We start from the raw sequence: 23,557 nt of genomic DNA, 5'->3' as shown, positions 1-23,557 counted from the left end.
ATTGAAACTCATAATTATTTTCGACGAGACGAATCAACAAGTTAATAAAGCAATGATCAGTTGATGCTATTAATTAAGAGTGAAGATTACCTTCTATGTTTGGACCCTTTTCCGTTTTTTGTTTTCCCTTGTACAAAAATTGTTTGGTTCGACAAATTTTTCAAGGGATATGATTTTGGCACTTCACTTTTTTATTATGACACTCTAAAATTTGTCTTTTAGTATAAATAAAAATTATACATAATAAAGCACACTAAAAGACAAATTTTGGAGTGCTATTATAAAAAAATGGAGTGCCAAAATCATTTTATTTTTTCAAAACTTAGTTTACAAAGATCTTTTGAGTCAACTATTGGAAGATTTCTTAAAAACGTTGCGAAAGTGATCGCTTTGCAAAATTGATTATGAAAATGACAATGAGGCATGATAATGATATTTGGAATTGAAACATCTATAGTCATACTGTATGTCATAACAACAATTTACATATTATTTCATTTGCTAATTTATTACTTATAAACATATAAACAATTTAATTAACTACACAAGGTAATCCCTGAGCTTAATTTTTTTTTTATAATTTATATGTTCAGACTAGTTTTCACGCACCTTAACTAATCATGTGGGGCCAACCGCTCACTTTCGGAGAACCCAATTAAAACTGGTATGACTTGGCCCTAAAAGAGTTGATAACATTTGAGAGATTTCAAACTTGAAACTTTCGGAAGGAGCAGACCTTTTAGTCTCGGGTCTTGACCACGAAGCCAACCCTTCACGAACTAATCATCGTTACAACCACCTTTTCCCTCCCTCAATACAACACTTCACAAACTCATAAACTAAACACAACCTAAGATTCTCATGGAGAATAGCCACATTTGTCGCCCACACCATGTGACTCCAATCATATACTATTTGACTTTTAGAGTTCGTATTTACTCAAAATATGAAATTGGCCCAAAATATGTCGGTGAACATGCCACCAAAGGAATACTCCAAGTAAAATTTGCAACCAAATGAGCTCCACATTGAAAAGTTTTATTCGGAAAGTTCTTGATTTGAATTTTAAGCCATTTTAGTCTTCTTTTAATAACAACAAAACATTTCTAATAAGCGGAGTCAAATCTCTCGTGACAGACGAATGATAGCTTTTGACCTTAGTTCCAACTCCAATTTTTCCGTTTTCATTGTACAAATCCTACGTGGATTTGACATCTCTCACCCCTCATTTGCCAAATTTGAAGCCAAACGCTAATGTGAATTCTGTTGAATATATAACAATTATTGACGCCTTGATTGGAGAGGGAGGGTGTCAAACTTGGATATTGCAAAATAAGCCTTCAATAAAAAGTGACATTATCAAATTCAAGTCAAGGCTTCAAATGCGTGTATGTATGTATGTATGTGTGTATATATAAAATGTACAATCAAACGGAACTCGTGCATGAATATATCAATTTATGTGGCACTATAGAATAAACGGTCTGTGGTTTGGAATCACTATTCTATGTTCAGAAGTGGAACGCACGATGCATAAGTTCGAACAAGTCTTCCGAGGAGAACAGGAAAATGAGGTGAACCCCAAATTGTGTTCCACAGGTTCTCGTAATAGTGCTGAAAATTATAGGCATATCAAAGGTTGCTAATCATAGCTAAGGCTCCCCCGAGGTGGTAGTCCTGGGGCAGTGGGCAAGAACCTTCCCATCTCCAACCACGGGCACCACCGGTCTCAAGTTCAAGATTTAGAATCAGATGATGTTGTGCGGCAGAGTTAACAAACACAGAAAAACGGACGTGATAATTGCTATGTAATTGAACAAATCACATAAGAGATAGAGAAACAGCAATCACAAAAAAAATTACGTGGTTTTCACGAGCAAGCAGGCGATCGATGGTTTCTTTATATGAAAGAAAACATACGCCCAAAGGGCTACAAATGATATCTCTCAGAATCTCTCTCTTGCCTATCCCAAAAAGGTTTGCTGTGAATGCAAATACTATAAGCAGAAAATCCTAAAAGTGGCTTAAATACGAAACCATTTAGCATACGCTAGTTCGGACTAAAGGATTCACTGGTTCGGATCAAAGAAACTGAGAGCAACGAATTCCCCAGCCGATCGCTCATCCGGACAAGACATATTGAGAGCCCGAAATCACAAGTTGTTCGCAAGTCCCGATTAGAGATGCTGCAAGCCACCAAAACTCAAGACTAACACTGGTCCGGACTACCAAGACCTTAATTTGGTTCGGACAAGAGATGCTGAGAGGTACAAAATCGACCAATTACTTCAGATAATTGGTGGAGGGGACCTCATGTTTAACTTGTACTTCGGTGAGGTTTTGATGACGAGTTTCATGACGTGTTGATGGATAACTATTTCCTCATTGCCGCCGTGGTTGGGTCAGCGACTCAACTATGACTCAAATTCCAACATTCCAAGGCAGATGGTTCCCTTATGGTCACACCCGGAAAGGTCAATTATGCCGGTGGAAAATAAAAAGTTCTATATATTCCGCCCTTTAATTTTATTATCAAGCATAACATTATTTTGGGTGCATGTACTATAACATTTTTTGACTCTCATAATACACGTACAGTTGAGGAGTAGAAAGACACAAATTCGATTGTTTTAATTTTGCTTTTTGCTATTTTTATTTATTTTTAAGTGGAATAATATGTAAGATGTTCAAAGAAATATACAAACACCCTATATATATTCACAGTGAGGCCTATTTTTGGCGATTTATAATGTCTTATTACTGCCTACACTACGTTATCTTCTTAAATAGTTGAATTTTCATAATAAATTAAAATTGAGGGACTCTGAAATCAATACTTGGACTCTAAAATTGTATATGTTGGCTTTAGTCATCTAATTCCCGTGTGCCAAGTACATGATGAACCGAGGGACAGATGAACCCAGCCGACCGTCCTACCCACGTTTCAAATTTCTATAGGAATTATAGGAGTTTTTATCCCCCCAAAAGGTTAAAATTTTATACTATATGCGTGGTTGCCTACGTAATACTCTATTATTTTGAGCAATCTATTTCTAACATGCTCAACCAAGAGTTTTTGGGAAAAGTAAGCAGTTATTTTTAGAGGTACTTTGATCGAATATATGTACAATACATAGTTCTGGTAGTATTTTTACATCTTATATTGGCAAAATTATTCTCACTTTTGATACATTACAAATTTTTTAACGTTCGCACAATCAACCTTGGGGGTCATGCGTTCATCCCTATGTGAGCAGCTACAACTGCACGAGTATGAAAGCTAGTGTCGAAAACATCCTAGAAATACAAAATGATGAAGATTGGGAATGGAAACGTAAAATGAAAATTGATAGCGAAAGCAAATGGATCTAACTGAGGAGGATTCTTGTTCGCTTGGATTTTCCAGAACCACCTTCTTTCTCTGTTAGCACAATATTCAACAATAATTTTCTAATTTCTCTATTTGTCTGTCTTTACTTAATTATCCTAAAAACCTAAATCAAAACGTGCCTATACTCTAAAATCAACACTCAGAGATGAAATTTTATGGGTACATGAAAAATTACGAACTCAGGATCCTGCAGTGCACCTTATGGTGCGTATTTAGACCGTCTATTTTTTCAATCGAGAGTTTAAATTCTCTGAAACACTTTTATTGGTAAGCGCTAACTTTGACAGTAAAACAAACACACCTGAACAGTCGCGGAAATGCAAAGGGGTAGCGTACAACAGAACCCCCGGAAACAAGTGCTGAATATTTTTTAGGGTTTTACCGTTTACTTCTGGAACACCACTCGTAGATTTCTTTATCTCAGATCTACCCAATGCAAGATTGCTGCCTTTTGCAACTCTCTCTCTCTCTCTAGACTGTGAATTCATTGTCGGTGCGGAGTGACAGTCTCCCCCAAGCTTACAGCTCTTACGTCGCTTTCGTCCCTTGCAATCCGTCTCTTTTTCTATTCCCACTATACAGTTACAGCTGCACACCTAACACAATTATATGCCCACACAGAGAGACTTCGCAAGATAGCGAGATTAGAACGACAAGAACGTGTGGATAGAGGGAGAAAGACAGCTGTTCTCCTCTTTACTCTTCCAAATTCCACCAATATCTGTTCAATTCCACCTCCACCTGCTTCGATCTCCATTACCGCCCTCTCTTTATCTCTCCGTTTGAAGTTCTCCTTTTTTTCTTTCTTGAAAGATCAGGTGGAGATAACTTGATTGATTCCAAAGGCATTGCGCTTGTTTTGTGGCGGAAACTACGATTAAAGTCCAGATCTTGGGGTAATCTACTTATCTCACTCTCTTGTCGTGTAGTGACTGCACAATTTGTGTGTTCTGTAGATAAGAAAATGATGGGTTTTTTGTAAAAAGTTTGTCCGAACAAATCTTGTCACATTTGTCAAGTTACTGACTTTATTTCATTTCCTTGCCCCAACTCTATTACAAATTGAGTAGTTTTCATTTTCATTTTTGGGTAATGCAATTTGTACTTGGGAATAACTTGTTGAAATGGGAAAAAAAAACTTGTTCTTGATGTCCTTTTCAGGTGGTTACCCTCAGATCTGGGCTGTAATTTTAGCAAAAGATTGTATTTTAGTCAGATTCCACTTATTTATGTGCATTTGGGGGGGATAAGAAGCTCTGGACATGTTAATTGCTTGCTGAAGTCGGTGCCTCATTCTAGTCCATTGGTCTCAACCGAAGGGAAGTGACGATGGAGTCAGAAGGAGAAAGTGGGGTCAGTATTGATATGCTAGACAAATTTCTATATTGTTTACAGCTTGATGTTCTATTAAGAAAGTTGTAGTTTTGACTCATTACAAAGTGTTTTTTATTTGAATTGGTTATCTTTATTTTGGACTTGATTGTCCACTTTTAACGGGTCCGACGGATCAACTGATCGCTACGATTGGGGTCCTTGATTATGCAACGATTTGGGTATTGTTTGTTTAGGAAACTATCAACAATTGTTTACCCTAAAAATTCTACAACCCAAGAGCCAATCCTCACAGAGTCTCTTATTCAAATCTCTGAACTTCACAGAGGACGAAGAGCTAAGCTTGGCCCTGATGGCCTCAAAAGTAGCAGCAGTCCACACCTCAACAGCCCTGATATTCGGGGCTATTTCGGGGCTATTTTTGGTTCGATTGAATGGTTTTGGAAAGGAATGTAATGGTTATAGTGTACATCTTGTCAAACCAAATTTTGGCGTGATCATTCAAAGGGAATTTCAATCCATTGTAGCCTTCATTTCTGTGAACCAAACGTTGCCGGGGAATATAAGTAGTTATGCAATTTATAGCTTCTTGTTATGCGTTAGTTTAGACTAGGTTGTTGAGTCTACAGGATTAGATCTTTACCTTTGACGTCGATGTACTATTGAGTTTCGGAGTTGAGTGGGTTATGCCATTGTTTTCTCAGGGAAAGTCCTTGAAGAGTCTGGGTGGTCAGGCATGCCAGATCTGTGGTGACAATGTTGGAATGACTGTTGATGGTGAATCCTTCATTGCTTGTGACGTGTGTGCATTCCCTGTCTGTAGACCATGCTACGAATATGAGAGGAAGGATGGAAATCAGTCTTGCCCTCAATGCAAGACCAAATACAAGAGACATAAAGGTTAGCTAATCATTTTCACATGTATTTACGGTTAGACATGTAAAGCAAGTCAACTTCTTCATATGTCTATAAGGTTATGTACAAGTATCTATATGCTAGATACTATTCTGTTTAAACAGAAACTAGAGGATATCAGCATATTGTCTAACATTCTGGCATCCATTAAGTACCACTGTACCAGCAATTTTATATTGGGAAATTTATAGAAATAGTCCTTCTAGTTTCACCCGAGTCTCATTTTCGTCCTTCAAGTATCAATTACAACTCTTTTGACCTTCAAGTTTGGTTTTCGTACCAAATTGGTCCAATTGATATCTTTTGTTAGCCAAATTGGATGGAAAAAAATCAGATTGATGGCAGTTTGGACGTTGCAGTTTGTACCAAGTTGGTCCAATTGATAACGTTTGCCCTCAATCTGATTTTTTTCATCCAGTTTGGTTGAATGATGTTATCAATTGGACCAACTTGGTACGAGAAACAAACTTGAAGGTCAAAAGAGTTGCAATTGATATTTGGAGGACGAAAATGAGACTCGGGTGAAATTAGGAGGACCATTTCTATAAATTTCCCTTTTATATTTGTGTTACCATTCATTACTTTAGTGAATGGAACTTTTAAATATGGGATAACGTGTCAAGCATTACTGAAGGAAAAGTTTTTTCTTCATTCCATACCACTGGAATTTGTTAGCGGTACTTGTTGACCGTCTTCTTCTGCACGTCGTCTTGAGATCCACTAATTTTAAAATTGGTCTTTTAGTTTGTTTGCGAAAGCTCAAGTTCCTCAAATATCTATTGGCTTGATTCCAGGAAGCCCAGCTATTCATGGTGACGGAGAGGAGGAGGGTGGTGCAGATGTTGGTGCGAATGATTTTCATTACTCTTCAGAAAATCGAAACGAGAAGCAAAAGATTGCAGAGCGCATGTTGAGTTGGCACATGGCATATGGACGAGGTGAAGATCCTGCGGCTCCAAAGTATGACAAAGAGGTCTCCCATAACCACATTCCCCTGCTGACTCATACATACGAGGTATGCGGCAAAGCTTCTACTGTTGTATCTTGTATATGGACGTGATCTGCTTTGAAAACTATTTGGTATTATTTTTCTCTTGTGAAGGTTTCTGGAGAGTTGTCTGCAGCATCTCCTGATCGTCTTTCTATGGCATCTCCTGAACACGGTGATCTGGGAAAGCGTATTCATAATCTGCCTTACTCTGTAGATGTGAATCAATCACGTAAATCTCTTTCTTGTGTTCTATATCATTGTTTTACGTAATTTGCCCCTTCTGTGAATCAAGTTTCTTCGTAATGCGCCTTTTGCAGCGAACATTAGGGTTGTGGATCCAGTGAGGGAGTTCGGGTCTGCAGGATTAGGTAATGTGGCCTGGAAAGAAAGAGTTGATGGCTGGAAGATGAAGCAGGAGAAGAATGTTGTTCCCATGACCACTAGCCATGCTGCTTCCGAGAGGGGAGGTGTAGATATTGATGCCAGCACGGATATTCTTGCCGATGACTCTTTGCTGTAAGTTCCCACTTTAGTAAACTCTGTGTTTTTGTTGCTGCAACCTGTGCTTTAGTTTTCTTTTGCTTTATCTATGGCTCATGTTGTCAGCTCATATCAGATCTCAGTTCTTGAGTAACTCGTGTTTTGTTCTTTTGGGTTCATTACCACTGTAGTTTAACTTGTGCTTTGTTCTTTTGGGTTCATTCTGATTGCTTGGTTGGGGATTGAAATTTTGTATGACATTTAACACAAATGCTTGACCTGTTTTCATGAGACTTTCCTGTGTGGCAAACATTAGACCCTGTTCGGTTTGGGTTTTGAGGGAGGTTTTTGGCGTAATGAGTAGAGAGAGATAGAGAAAATTATTGGGGACCGTGTGCAGGGGTTTTGAGACCCAAAACGAACAAGCCCATTTTTCAGAGTTCTTTTCTTGTTTCTACATTCAATACTAATTCAATGTGCTGTGCCACTTGTGCTAGAAGCCGTCGACGTAGTTTCTAGTGCCATTCACTTTGATAGCTCATTTCCCTTGCCAATTCATTTGTTTATCAGTACCCAAGGTTTCTCTTCTGTTGTGCTTATTCCTCCTTGTGTTGCAGGAATGATGAAGCTCGGCAACCTCTTTCTAGGAAGGTTTCTATTCCTTCGTCGAGGATAAATCCTTACAGGATGGTTATTTGTCTTCGGCTCCTAGTTCTTTGCGTTTTCTTGCACTATCGACTAACAAATCCTGTGCCCGGTGCATATGTTCTATGGTTGCTTTCTGTCATATGTGAGATTTGGTTTGCAATGTCCTGGATATTGGATCAGTTCCCTAAATGGCTTCCTGTGAACCGAGAAACATATCTTGATAGGCTTTCTCTTAGGTGGGATAAATTTTCCAGTTATCCACCTTCATTTAAACAATTCAGTCCTCTCGCATAACTTCGAGTTTGCATATCAATTGAGTTCCAATGTCCCTCAGATTTGTAACTTGAAGTGACATGATTACAGGTATGACCGTGAAGGAGAACCATCACAACTAGCTGCTGTTGACATTTTCGTCAGTACAGTTGATCCTTTAAAGGAGCCTCCTCTTGTTACTGCCAATACTGTCCTATCTATTCTTGCTGTTGACTACCCCGTTGACAAGGTCTCGTGCTATGTCTCTGACGATGGAGCTGCTATGTTAACATTTGAAGCTCTGTCCGAAACTTCAGAATTCGCTAGGAAATGGGTCCCTTTTTGCAAGAAATATAGCATTGAACCAAGAGCTCCAGAATGGTACTTTGCTCAGAAGATCGATTACTTGAAAGATAAAGTTCATCCATCATTTGTCAAGGATCGCCGGGCAATGAAGGTGAGGATCTAGCACATGTACACCAGATATACAATTCCAGGTTCTGCTTACACCCTTGTTAAATTTCTTTGCACACTTGTTTTGCAGAGGGAATATGAAGAGTTTAAAATTCGTGTGAATGCACTTGTCGCAAAGGCAGCAAAGGTTCCTGAAGAGGGATGGGTCATGCAGGATGGCACACCATGGCCTGGGAATAATACTAGGGACCATCCGGGAATGATTCAGGTAACTTAAAGTCCCGCATAGGTTACTTTGATTATGTCAAACAGGAACTTTTATCATCTCGTTATCTGATATAATATAATGTCATGCATCGCATCTTTCTCTAGATCCTGGTCTCTTCCCTGCATGCTATTGTGCTATTGTCATGTCCTTTTTGGTTCTTCTCTTTGTGCGTATCTTCTTTCCACTTCCTTAATGTCATGCATCGCCTCTCTCTCTAGATTCTGGTGTATTCCTGCATGCTATTGTGCTATTATCATGTCCGTTCTCTTTGTGCGCACGGCAGCGAATTAGTGTTAATTCATGTAACACTCATGTTGCTTCTTTGTGCATAACCTTTTTGTCTCTGACTGACATTATTTGCAGGTTTTCTTGGGTCAAAGTGGGGGCCTTGACAGTGATGGTAACGAGCTACCACGACTAGTGTATGTTTCTCGTGAGAAGCGTCCTGGATTCCAACATCACAAGAAAGCTGGTGCTATGAATGCCCTTGTGAGTATAGAAATCAAAATTTAAGCTTGTTACTTGTGTCTAGTCATCTTTATCTCAAAATGGCCAATGCAACTCTTTTGCAGGTTCGAGTATCAGCAGTCCTTACTAATGGACCCTTCTTGCTGAATCTTGATTGCGATCACTACATAAACAACAGCAAGGCGCTGAGGGAAGCTATGTGTTTTATGATGGATCCAAACCTTGGCAAATATGTCTGTTATGTCCAGTTTCCCCAGAGATTTGATGGTATTGATAGGAATGATCGATATGCCAATCGCAATACTGTTTTCTTTGATGTAAGCTGCCTCGCCCCTCCTTGAGTTTATTTTTTCATGTGATGTTTGTTGAACTGCGTTTATGATAATTCTTTGATGACCATTGACTTTGACTCCGTGCCCCCTTCCCAACCACAATAAGATCAAGAGTGGCCTGAAAGCCCCCAACCCATGAGGCCAATTGGAAGGATTTCAATTCAGTCTCCAGTCTACCTAGACAAAATAAAAGCTCCCAAATTTGTGTTGGTACTTCCACAAAGATACAAGCAGGGCATTATCCTATGTGTTTCCTTGTGTTCTATGATTTATGAGCTGAGACGCACAAAACGAAAAAGAAAAACAGATTAAAGGAAGTTTCTGTTAGTCTAGGGATTTACTGGCTCATGTTATTTGTCATTATATTAAGGGTAGTTTAGTCACCATGATAACTTGCAGAGGGAAAAGTTACGTTCCATTCTATTGCATATAATGACAAATAACAAGAGACTGTAAATCCCTAGACTAACAGTTTCATCATGTCTTCTGAGACCATTTTGCTAATCACTGTTGAACTAAGACTCCCCTTCAGAAGGCTTTCTGATTGCCTCTTGGATAGTCCTTACTTCTGGTGACGTAAAACTTTCAGGGGTTCCCTTAATTATGTTTGAGCATCTGGCAATCATTAATGGAAAGCAAGCGACTTCCAAATGGCCTGGATGTATTGTCATTTTTCCTTGGTCTATAAATTTCCTTATTCACTCATCTGTTTTTTTTATTGTGCTTGTCAGATTAACTTGAGGGGCTTGGATGGCATACAAGGCCCTGTATATGTGGGTACTGGATGTGTTTTCAATAGAACAGCTTTGTATGGCTATGAGCCTCCTCTCAAACCTAAGCCTAAGAAAACTGGGATGTTTGCATCTCTCTGTGGCGGATCACGAAAAAAGAGTTCTAAATCGAGTAAGAAAGGTTCTGACAAAAAGAAATCCAGCAAGAATGTGGATCCCACAGTGCCAGTTTTCAGTCTAGAGGACATAGAAGAAGGAGTTGAAGGTATAGTTTTATTTCTCTTTACCTTTTCTACATCCATATGATGCAGATAGTGCACTTGTGTTTCTGTTCTTGTAGTTCATAATGAAAGTGCCCGAAGTTAAAAACATTGATTAAAGTAGGCCTATATCACAATAGGCTCCTCCACTACATTATCACTTCTATAATTCCGATTTATGTGCAGTTTCTATAGACAGTTCATCGTCAATCAATTAGGGGTGAGGAGTTGTGACTGGGTGACTAGTTCAACTGCCAAGTCACGTGACCAGGCCATCAAATCACTTAAGTTTCTTTTTCCAGAGAGAAACTATGCAATCATAATTCGAACTCTTGATGTACTTCATAGAATTTGAGGAACCTACAAGTTAGTATACGGCACGTGGTCTATGACTCTACTAGTGTTGAAATACTGGAAAATATCTAGAGGATAGTAAAAGAACATACAATATGTAAACAGCTACATGATACTATAAGTCTAATATGCATTGTGTGTTCCTTAGGGTTGCTTATCTAATTTTTGTTCATTAAAGTACATTTTAGGTTTTATCCATGAATTTACTTGAGTGTGATTTTTCATTTGTATTCTTACATAATTCTATGATGGAAATACCAGTTTAAAGTAACTTGGGAAAAAAAAAGAAGGGCATATTTGGGTGATATAGAATAGAAGTTGTTTTTTACAGTCATTTATCTCACGCTCGGGTCCTAACATTAGGATTCAAAACTAGCCATTATATTGAGGTTCCATGATGGCCTTGCAAAGTTGTTTTAGTCTTGGTTAAGCTACTAGCATGATGACGCATCGAAGAAGCTTGGATTAGGTGGGTTGTAAGCTTGACTAACTGTTGTATTTGATGGACTTGTAAAGGAGGTGAACATCTGTATGTGCTCATCTGGCCGGATGAAATATATGGGATAATGCCAGCTAAATGGATACCCTGACACATTTTGTGACGGTCGACCATTGTATAGAGTTCCTTTTGGTAGATAAATAAAGCTTTGGTTGCTGATCATGCACTGAAGCTTGGTTTTGACATACTCCTATTTGATGTCTATCAGATTAATATTTATATATGTGTATATATGAGTTCATTTCATCTCATCTGATCATAAGCAGTCTTGTATTTACCCATATGCATGGCCGCAATCCTGAAACTGTCTTGGAGGAAGAAATTATTAACCATAGGAGCACCCACATATTTTTTATCCTAGTAAACTGCATTTCTGTTTGGTTCACATAGTTCTTCTTTCCTTTTTATCAATCATTTTGGTATTTGATTTCAAAATTAGGAGCTGGGTTTGATGATGAGAAGTCACTACTCATGTCACAAATGAGCCTCGAGAAAAGATTTGGTCAATCTGCTGTTTTTGTTGCATCCACTCTTATGGAGAATGGAGGTGTTCCTCAGTCTGCTACACCAGAGACTCTCCTTAAAGAAGCTATTCATGTTATCAGTTGTGGGTACGAGGATAAATCGGACTGGGGACTTGAGGTACGTAGGTTTTGTATGTTTAATGGCTTTTCTCCCTTGTAGATTTGTTTCTTAATGTACACCTCCACCAGAACACCACTGCATGAAGGGAGATACTTCTCTTCCCAATCTTTTTCTTTTGGTAAAAGATTGCTTCTTGAGTTAAGTTATACAGTATATCACTTGTACTCATGCTTTTAACGGGCATTGTCAAAAGGTACAGGATGAATTTACCAGCCCACTTTTTGCATTTGAATGAGTGAGAATAGCCTCTAGTCCTTTTAGCTAGCCTTATCGACACGTAAAGGATATATGCATGCAAGATGCCAAGAACTAAAACAATTTGAGTTGCTCTTCTGCAGTTTTTGCCTCTTGCTGGCCGGAAATTTTACTGCGAAGTAGAATATCCTTTTCAACTCTTTTACCTACTATACCAGACTGGAGAACAGGCCATTTCTTGGTGATTAGTTTGCCTGGGTTGATTGTATTGGGGTTTTTTTTGTAAATGGTTCAGACACCTCTTTTTTTCCCTAGAACATGATTAGGATTTAGTGTGTGTGTGTGTGTATATATATATATATATTTTTTTTTTTTTTTCAGTATATAGGTTTTCCATATACTTGATTCAGGTGTGGGCAAGTCCTTAGCGATGTTCACATCTCAAAATTGAAATGAGATTTACCTCCTAGCCTTTTGAAAAGAGCATCTGAAAAAGGTCTATTCTCCTTTATAATCAAGTCTACTCTAGTAGTTTCATCATGTCTTATCTCGAATACAGCTCCACCTACCCACACCTGCTCATTCACAAATGCTGGGCCTGTGCCGGGGGATCCTTGGGGTTGCCTGCATAGATTGCGCTAGTCTTGATGGCAGGACTGTGCTCCTTTTCATGTTTGTTTTTAGTTGAAAGAGGGAGGTCTTCTTCTATCCACTCTTTGTACAGCTTTAGGGTTTTGTGCTTTTGAGCTGCACTTTTTGTCACTCCAAGGCGCTCTTGTTTCTTAATGAATTTTGTTTTATCACCCTTTCTGTCAGACTGCTTTTAAGGACTAAACAAAGTTTGCTCCATTATTAACCATTTTATGGTGATGGCTTCACTTGTCTTTTTGGTTTATCATAACAGTTCCAATATTTGTCTTCGGATCTGCAGATTGGGTGGATTTATGGGTCTGTAACAGAAGATATTCTTACTGGATTCAAGATGCATGCACGTGGTTGGCGGTCTATTTACTGCATGCCAAAGAGGCCAGCCTTTAAAGGGTCTGCTCCTATTAATCTTTCAGATCGTCTGAACCAAGTTCTGCGGTGGGCTTTGGGGTCTGTGGAAATTCTTTTCAGTCGGCATTGCCCTTTATGGTATGGTTATAATGGAAGACTGAAGTGGCTTGAGAGATTTGCATACATCAACACTACGATTTATCCCATCACTTCCATCCCTCTGCTTGTTTACTGTACTTTGCCTGCAGTTTGTTTGCTTACTGGACAGTTCATTATACCACAGGTCCGTTATTTCAACACAGTCTCCATTGTAATCTTTTTCGGTTTATTCCTTAAAAGGGAAATACTTTATTAAATTCTAGATTTTTGCATAATATCTTCAATTCATGGGCAATTATTGATGATCAAAGAAGAATTGAAATGAGTTATGTGATTGTTATGGGGGCGATGGTCTGTGGCAGTCAATCTATCTGTAGTTGCATTTTTCTAGTGTTCAGCATAGTCAACGATGGGAAGGGGTGCTTCTAAATTCATCTTTAATGATTCACATTCCCAATGTGTCCGTGCCTTGGATTCCAGATAACTGGATAAGCCACTTGTGGAAAGTGTGCTGCTTCCGATAGGGTGTTTGGATGCTTTTATCTTCACTTCTCTTTCCCGACCTAATTTCTTTTTTCCCTTTTTGATGCTTTATACATGAGGAACATGTGTTTTTCTTACCAACGTGTTGACAGTGAAAACATTCCATACCAACTGCGTGAGATAAGCTACAACTTTTTTACTATCTTTTTCAGAAATTGTCTATGCTTTGCACTCTATCCAAAATGGTTATCAGAATTTCTTATCTTCCACCATTTGAGATTGCCAATGTGTTGTTTTATATTAGAGAAGCTTTATGTCGGGTTCTAATTGTAGAAAAATGAGAATTCTCAAAGCTTGTTTTGTTCAGCTTTTAGTAGATATCTAGGGCCTGTTTGTTTCTCAGGGTTGAAGTTTCGGATTGGACTACAAATCCAGGAGAAGCTCATATCCATGTTTGGTCGGAACCTTTGCGATTAGCCTTAAATATCCATTGACATGATATCCTACAAACATGCATTGGGGCTGTGGTATTATTTATCCCCTCACTACTAACCTGTTCTGTTTTGGATCCTGCGTAAGGTCTACTTCTGGCTTAGGTTTATGTATCTTGCAAGATCATATATCCCTTCACTATTCTAGTCAAAAAAATGGGCCGTAATCTGCTTTTGGTGATACGTTTTATTGGAATCTGACTTGTTTATTTAATACCACAACGCTGCATATTGAATCTCTTGCCTCATTATGGTGCAGATTAGTAACCTCGCCAGTCTCTGGTTCATTTCTCTCTTCCTTTCCATCTTTGCCACCGGTATACTGGAGATGAGGTGGAGTGGCGTAGGCATTGATGAATGGTGGAGAAACGAACAGTTTTGGGTCATCGGTGGTGTTTCGGCTCACCTTTTTGCCGTTTTCCAAGGCATTCTTAAAGTGCTCGCCGGGATCGATACCAACTTCACTGTCACCTCCAAGGCATCCGATGAAGATGGCGATTTTACAGAGCTCTACATGTTCAAATGGACAACCCTCCTCATCCCACCCACAACTATCCTCTTAGTTAACTTGGTGGGTGTTGTTGCCGGTATTTCCTATGCCATAAACAGCGGTTACCAGTCATGGGGTCCGCTCTTCGGCAAGCTGTTCTTTGCTTTTTGGGTGATTGTGCATCTGTACCCGTTCCTTAAGGGTCTAATGGGGCGACAGAACCGGACACCCACAGTGGTCGTGGTTTGGGCGATTCTCCTCGCTTCCATCTTCTCTCTGTTGTGGGTTCGGATTGACCCGTTTACTACCCAGGTGACCGGCCCATCTACAGAGGCGTGTGGAATCAACTGTTAAAAGAGAGGATAACCAGAAATAACTGAGCTGGCGTTTGTCAGGTTTGTACTGTGCTATACTCGCCTTGAGGGCTTGAATTTGTTAATTTGTGCAGAATACCGGAATGGTTATAAGAAGTCATGTGGTTGTAAAAGGAGTGATCTATACATTCTGCTTTTGTCTGGATAAACTGAAGAGACTTGCAGAAGTTATTTACTTTATTTTGTTTGTGTAATTTTCATCCCGCTATCAGAAGCAACATTTTTTGGTTCTTTCCATTACGAATTGCGTGTTTTTATAGGGAGTATAATGTTTCGTTTTCGCCTTTCCTTGAATTCTATCGTAATTAGTGAACGTGCTGTTATTTTCAAGTAGTAATGGCAAGACCATGTACGACCTATTGGGCTTGTTTTGAGCTCGAAGTAGCCAGGGGAATGCTAGTTTCTATTTCATTGGTTTTTGGTTCAACTCACCCTTGGTGTGGAAACTTGGTTTTGTATCAAATCAAATGGTAACTGGGAAAGAAGCAGAGGCGGGGCGGAGATGGTCGGGGCCTGGCATATCGAGATCAGGGGCAGGGGTGCCTTAGGCTCCTTCTCTACCACACAATTACGCGCAGTCTGCACACTTGGTCTTGGATTCCACATTATTGTGTGGTGATGAATGGACTTAGGGCATCACGTGTCAGTGTCTTAGAACGCTAGATAAATTTTCGGGACAACTCAAATTTCATGTACTTTTTACTAGACCTCATATGTATCTGACTATAATGATATATATATACACACACTTCTTAACGTAGTTTGGTCTTCAATTCCAATAGTTTTACCTTACAAAAAAATTCACTTTAAAAGCTACTATATAGAGTAGCATAGAAAATACAAAATGACTCAATGTAATTTTTGTTGAAATTCAAGTCGGTCCATATTTGAAAGGAGATCGTGGCTCCAATCCGTGAAAAAGAATTTATTTTATTTCAGCAACAAAAATTACTTTTTACACAAAGGTGTAATTACGAATTTGCTCCCTTCGAAGTCCCAAATCGAAACGTTCTACCTTACCTAATCTTGTTTATGCTGATTCAAAGGAATAACCAAACCAAAATTTTTTAAATAAAAAACAAAATAATCTCAAATTTAGTCTGTTTTGAATTATTTTTGTCTTTATTGTTTTTTTTTAAGTTAAAGATTTTGAAAAAATAAAATAAAGGGTAAACAAATTTGGGAATCATAAGAGTATAAGGAACAAACCATATACGTTGCTGCTTCTTTTTTAAAACAGAAACATATATTTACACACAAAAACGTCAAACAAGACAAATGACTCAAACAGTTCGAACAAAGATAAGAAAAACAAGCAAAAATAACAAATAAAAATCCACTAAAAATGACAATATCAACAGCAGCGGTGGTGAGACCAAGCAGCACCAACTGCAGCGGGCGAAGGGACGATAAGCTCCGGCGCCAACCGAGTGATTCTTTCAACTTCCTCCGGCCACATCAACGAGCTCGAAACACTCATCCATCCAAATGACCAAACTACCCCACACACACGGTTGGTGGGGCACACACCCATAGGAAAAATTAAAGGTCGTTTGGTCATACACATGTCATGTAGTCTCCACTAAATAAAGAAGAGTCGTACAATGGACCCGTCATGTGGATATAATAGGAGTAGTACAATAATACTGTAGTAGTAACGCGATCTTTGGGGAAACCACTCAACGGCCGAGATCAATCCATCTGGTCAGAACGCAACCATTGAAGTTCTTCGAAGTGGACAAGTGATTGATGAGTCTTTGACTTTATGCCAGCGTTGGCCTTAAAGCTTGTCCACGGTCCACCGCACCCCTCTGGTTGTGGTAATTTTTGGATCCAAAAAATGATCGGAATCGTTCACATTTTAAATCTCATCGAGAACATGATCCCCGAAGAAAACCATGTCGATCGTGGCTCATTTTAATATAATTTAGTAAAACGTTTATCGTATAGAGTGAAACTATGCCTCGAAGAAAACCATGTCGATCGTGGCTCATTTTAATAATTTAGTAAAGCGTTTATCTTATAGAGTGAAACTATGTGTTGACACACTGGATTTGAACTCTTTTATTTCGGAAAAAATTACATATCTACCCAAGTAACCCAACTTCGATCAACGTGATTATTGATACGACCAATGCTATCAAAAAGAATTAAAAAGTGAACGGATCCGATTACAACGTGTGACTCAGAATGAAACTGCAAAATAGACTAGCCTGAGATTTTCAAAGGAAATATGTTGACACACTAGATCCAAACTCTTTTATGTCAGAAAACAATACAAGTTGAAATGATATCTGCCCAAGTTCGATGAACGTAATTATTGGTATGACCTATGCTGTTAATAAAATTTAAAAATTGAACGTAATTATTGGTATGACCTATGCTGTTAACAAGATTTAAAAACTGAACGGCTCCGATTACTACTTGAAACTCAAAATGAACCCACAAAATAACCCAATCGGAGGTTTTGAGAGGATAGCTCTTCCCTCTATGGACGTGAGACTCGTCTATTTGTAGAAAAAAATTATTATTTGCTCTTGAAGGCTGAGCACCAAGGACCTTCTCCACCTCCTATTTGTGGGTTCTTGTGGTATTGAATTGTTAGATCTAATTGAAATTATTACTTAATAGAAAATTACTTTAATCAAATACTACGAAATGCAATTTATCTTAGAAAATTTATTCTTTGTTACGTAATAAGATAAAATCTATTAGATCAAGGTAATTATGTTGTGATGTGTATTAATTGATATCAAAAGACATAAATGGTGGCAAGATCATTTTTCTAAAATCCAAAAATTACCTTACCGAAAAAATCAACTAAAAAACCCTTAGACCCCGTTCATTTAGGATTTGGATTTCGGGTAATGAGTAGATAGAAATAGAAAGAAAAATACAAGTAATAATTAAGAGTAAATTTATTAAAAACCGTGCACGAATAAAAAATTCAAAGTCTAAAATCCAAAAACGAACGGGTCTCAGCGAAACTTAGCCTCAATATTTTGAATTTTTTTAAAGGAGCGATAAAAAAAAAACACTCATCAACCCAGGCTTGCCAAGCGTTGGGTAACCGGTAAGTGGACAAAAAGTAGGGCCCCACATTGGGATGGTTTCCTCTGTAGGAGCCTGCAGATAAAGATAAACAACACCAGCCCGGCCAATTCATGTACTACGGAGCATGTCATTATCGAATGAGATGCTCTCTATCTTCATCAAGAGTAGTACTGTAATGGCTTACTAGTCACCTCCCCCAAGGGAAGATGTTTGTAATTCCGCTGGTTTTGGGATTTTGAATTTAAATTTATAAATAACAAATGTAAAAAGAAATAAAGTAATGATTAAAAATATGGTTAATGATTGAAGAGAGATAGAAAGAAAAAATGAAAGTAATAATTGAAGATCAGAAATATGATAATGATTAGAATCCAAAATCCAAAATCCTTAAACGAACGAGGTCGGAAGGAGCATGTTCTAATCTTTTTCTTTGGGAAATGATTTTGTCACTCCCTTTTTTGTTAATGTCACTCCTCTGCAAGTGCATCTTTGCACCAAAAATACAGTTACAGAAGAGTGGCGTTAAAAAAAAAAGTGGCAAAATCAGTATCCTCTTCTTTTGGTTACAAAAAATATGTTTTTGAATCTATCACCAAATCATTTTTTTCACTTATGTTGTGTCACTAAGGCTGGTAACTGATAAGCGAATCAAGATGCACAAGTTTGAACGATTTATCACATGATCAAGTCAAGTTTGAATTTTTTTGGAAATCAAGTGAGGCGTTCAAATCAAGCTTGAACTTCAACAAATTTTTTCCGCTAAGGTTCTTATTCTGAAAGTACTTATTTTTTGCTTTACGAAACAAGTCATTCTCTCACAATATATCATATTTAATTCAAAAAATAAATACTTATTTCCTGTAGTGGAACATCTACTGCTCTTCTCGTCTTTAATAATAATGTTAAACTATTGGAGATTAGCTCGTGATCCTCCCGATGAAAATTCATTCAAGAATCGGGAGAAGTTTGAATGTATCCTTGAAACTCATCGGGCCTGTTCGTTTTGAAATTTTGGATTTGAATTTGTAAGTAATGAGTGTAAAGAGAAATAGAGTAATAATTGAAAATAAGGATAATGATTGGAGAGACATAAAGAGAAAAATGATAGTAATGATTGAAGATAGGAATAAAGAATGAAGAGAGAATTCAAAATCCAAATCCCATAACCGTACAAGGTTGTCAAGTTTTCAAATTTTAAATTCAAACAATTAACAGTTTGGCTCATTAAGGGCGGAGCTATGTTGGGGCCCGGGGGGCCAAGGTCCCCCTGACCCTAGCTCCCCGAGCGTCTTAGTTTTAAAAATTTTATTTTGTATATACTTGATTTTGAATATTATCGATAATTGTTCGTGTATAGCTACTTATAATCTTAATAATTTTTGTTCGATTTGATAAAAAACTGATTATTGCATTTTTTCAATTTCTTTCATAAATAAAAAATAAACATGTGACAGTTGAAAGTAGCCAAAAGAATCATTTCAATGTACAAATGTAATTAATTGAAAAATAAAAACCTTGTAATATAAATAAGTATACTTTTCGATAAAAAACATATGTCTATTAAGCCGGTCCCCTCGAGGTGAAAGTCCTTGCTCCGCCCCTGAATCTAACTGTGTGAAAGGAATCGAAGAAGGTATTAGAAGTCCTTCGGCTAAAAAAGCTAAGTGACTTATTTTTTTGTCTTTATTTAAAATTTTTTTTTTTGCATTTGTTAGTTTGAATCAATTTCTTGGGGATTATTGCTTCGTTATGACGAGAGGAACCTAAAAAATTACAATTGAAACCTAATTTTTTTTTAATAAAGACAAAAATAAAACAATTTTTTCGTCTTTATTAAAAAAAAATGGATTTCGATTGTAATTTTTTTACTTTTTAGGGTTCTCTCGTCGTGATAAAGCAATAATACCAAAAAAAATTGACAAAAAATTAAATAATGCAAAAAAACAAAATGATAACAAAAATTAAGCCACTTGACTTTTTCAGCCGAAGGACGCCATGCTCAAGAATTGTGAATCATATCTGTTAGGCATGGGATAGTGTATCAAACCACTTATCAGGTAGCTGATTCAGAGGTGGTTGAGATAGGAGTTGTCTCAAACCACTTCCTTCCAGCATCATTTTTTTGCATAATAAAGCAAATGAACAAATGAATTGCAACTAATAAATAGTTCCTTTCAAATCCACATCCCAATAGATGAAAATGGAAGTTTATGAAAGTGAGGAGGATTGGGGACCAGAAGCTGAAAATTCAGAAACTTCTTCATCTTTCGGGAAAGGGAAAAAAAAGCAGCATAAACTTTCCGAAGATTTCGATTCCAATTCCTTTTCATGTAATTTTACGCAAAATACAACTTCGTAAAGTAATCTTATATATAGAAAATATATACAATCTTTTTGTGTCTTCTGATCAATTGTGATCCATTTTATTTCAAAATCGAACAACCACCACGTTTTTTTTTAATAAAGACGAAAAAATTGGCTTATTTTTGTCTTTATTCAAAAAATTAGGTTTCGATCGTAATTTTTTACCTTTTAGATTTCTTTTGTCATGACGATGCAATAATCTCCAAAAGTTGACGAAAATTTAAAATACGAAAAATATTTGAATAAGGATAAAAAAAATAAGCCGGTTAGCTTATTTAGCCGAACGGGTAAATAGTTCCTTTCAAATCCATATCCCAATAGATGAAAATGGAAGTTTATGAAAGTGAGGATTGGGGACCAGAAGCTGAAAATTCAAGAACTTCTTCATCTTTCGGGAAAAGGAAAAAAAGAAGAAGCGTAAACTTTCCGAAGATTTCGATTCCAATTCCTTTTCATGTAATTTTACGCAAAATACAACTTCGTAAAGAAATCTTATATATAGAAAAAATATACGGTTTTTTTGCGTCTTGTGAATTGTGATCCATTTTATTTCAAAACCGAACAACAACCACGTTTTTTTTTTTTAATAAGTTAAAATAAGTCCCATGTTTGGTTTATCGTTTTAGGTAGTTATATACAGCCACGTCATTATAGAGCACTATTCTATTTAAAAATTATGTTTACAATTCATTTCCTTCCTTCCCCAAAATTGTTGAATACTACAGCATATATATAGAGAGAGAAATAGATGACACTAGATCTATGATTGAATATTAATTGATGCCGGCCACCAGCCCAGGGGGTTCTATCTTGAAAATCCAAATTACAGTATTTTTTTTGGGTGAGAACAAAATAAGTACTCCTACATTACAATTTCAATTGTCTAAAAAGAAACCCATTTAGATTGTTCTCATCCCATTACGGGCTTGTCTGTACGAGATTTTATCCTGACAATAATCAGGTCTTATGCTAAATTGGATTAATTTTTCACAAATTTATCCTTGTTCTCTTTGCTTTTCAAAAAACATTTGTTCTCACCTCATTACGGGCTTGTCTGTACGAAATTTTATCCTAACAGTGATCAAGTCCTATACTAAATTGGATTAATTTTTCATAAATTTAATCGAGATGTGCGTAAATTAGTCTAAACACTTAGAGGCCCGTCGGAGGATAAAATTATTGTTGGGTGATGAAAAAAAGATATCCGCAATCAATCAATCAATCAAGATGCTTCAACCAAATCATCTCTTGCGCTAATACAAGGAGTATATTAGTACTACATTAGAGCATCTCCAAGGGGAGGAGTTCAATTCCCGTATAGCTCCAATGGCTAGAAAATGCAGGAAAAGTCTCCAATACTTCAAATTCGACTAACTCTGCCAAATGTTTTAAATTGCTCTCATGACCTTTTTTTTCCAGACGATGAGAGCCTCGTTTAACTCTACACCTTTGTTACTATGGTTGGAGAGGGAGAATTTTGCGAGTTTTGAGTTTTATGTTTGGAGACATTTAAATACACACTAATAAGCTTTTAAATTTTTTTTTGACACTTCCACATTTGAAAGACAAAAAATCAGTGATGCTCTCAATATCTTGTTGAAGATTTTGATCGAGAGTGGAGTTTTGAAATAGATATTTTTTTGAGTCCAAACTACTACTACCAAATTCTACATAATGTATTATAAAATATTATTCTAACCTTCGCTCAGAAGGTGTAAGATCATAAATAAAAAGTGCATAGATATTTAAGAAAAGCTGTATTGATATCTGTAAAAGTATATTAAAATATTCGTGAAATATGCATTGATATTTGAATTTGTTTGAAATTATTGACATATTATTTTTCTGTCTAATAGGCAAAGGTTAGTAAGACCGTATTATAAAATGGACCATAACTGAAACTTTCCCCTCCCTAATTTTAGTATTGTTGAGTGGGTGTACGTACGTCTTTTTATGAATGCATGCCGCGTCAATAAATTAAGAGAATATCTACTATAAGTTAGGATTATTTTTTCTAATGCCATTAGAAAATAATTCTCATAAATTTTTCTTGGGGAGATATTTTATATTAAGCTCTCGTTGTCTAAAAAAAAATTAAATTCACGAAAGATCAGACAGTGAAAACAGGGAAGCGTTTGGCAATTGTAGTCAAATTTGAAGCCAATTGATCCCTACCAATATTTTTCTCACGAACTGGGGATAGTGCTGTGTGGGTGATGCATAATATCGTGTAGTGTATCATCCGAGCCGTCTGTTCGATAATCTAACAGTTCAATGTCTCCTTTGCGTAGCATTTGAACCATTTATTGCTAAGATGATATTTGGACCGTTGTATTGCCGAACGAACGGCTCGAATAGTACACCACTCGCACAATACCATCCCATAGTATTTCTCACAATATGTTTCCTTAAAAACACACTCCAAACAAAGTTAGACCCTGTTCAGCTAAGAATTTTTAAAAAATAAGCATTTATTTATAATTTTTAAACATAAAAAATTAAGTATTTATGATTTTTTTTACTTTTACTTAAGTATTTTGAGAAATAACCATTTTTTAGCGAAAAAATGTCATTTTGAAGCTAAAAAGAGGTTATTTCTTAGAATACTTGGATAAAAGTAATTTTTATTTTTATTTTTCTAATTCTTTTCGTCGCGATGAATCAATAACCTACAATAGTTTGGCGCAAAATTAATAAATACAAAAAAATTTAAATAAGTACAAAATTCTTAGATTTAAGTTAAGTTCATAAGAACGTAACCTTAAGAGTTTTTAAAAAATAAGTATTTACTTGTAATATATTTATGAATTTTTTTAAATTTTTATTGTACCATTCAAAAGATCTCATCGATAACTATCAAACAAGATCATACTGCACAAAAAATTATTTCTGTAAGTTTATTATTTTTAAGTTTAAAAATTATAAATAAATACTTAAATTTTAAGAACCTTTAGCGGAACAAGGCCTGACACTATACATAACAAAAATATTCAAAATTAACCAAAATATACTCCAATTTATTAAAAAA

The 23,557-nt window shown here is 36.8% G+C and overlaps 1 protein-coding gene across 1 annotated transcript; it reads left to right on the top strand.

Annotated features, from left to right (window-relative positions):
- Window positions 1-3,744: 3,744 nt before the first annotated feature.
- On the top strand, window positions 3,745-15,351 carry LOC131334323 (cellulose synthase A catalytic subunit 3 [UDP-forming]). Its single transcript, XM_058369280.1, has 15 exons — window positions 3,745-4,287; window positions 4,553-4,744; window positions 5,428-5,623; window positions 6,433-6,653; window positions 6,741-6,858; window positions 6,947-7,145; window positions 7,727-7,993; window positions 8,121-8,466; window positions 8,554-8,691; window positions 9,055-9,180; window positions 9,264-9,476; window positions 10,223-10,487; window positions 11,775-11,977; window positions 13,107-13,457; window positions 14,507-15,351. Exons 2-15 carry the CDS (start codon window positions 4,721-4,723, stop codon window positions 15,089-15,091), a joined length of 3,252 nt encoding a protein of 1,083 aa, XP_058225263.1. The 5' UTR covers window positions 3,745-4,287; window positions 4,553-4,720; the 3' UTR covers window positions 15,092-15,351.
- The last annotated feature ends 8,206 nt before the right edge of the window (window positions 15,352-23,557 follow it).

Source organism: Rhododendron vialii, chromosome 7a (assembly GCF_030253575.1).
Source record: "Rhododendron vialii isolate Sample 1 chromosome 7a, ASM3025357v1".
Classification (NCBI taxonomy): domain Eukaryota; kingdom Viridiplantae; phylum Streptophyta; class Magnoliopsida; order Ericales; family Ericaceae; genus Rhododendron; species Rhododendron vialii.
This window is presented reverse-complemented; position numbering and strand designations above follow the sequence as displayed.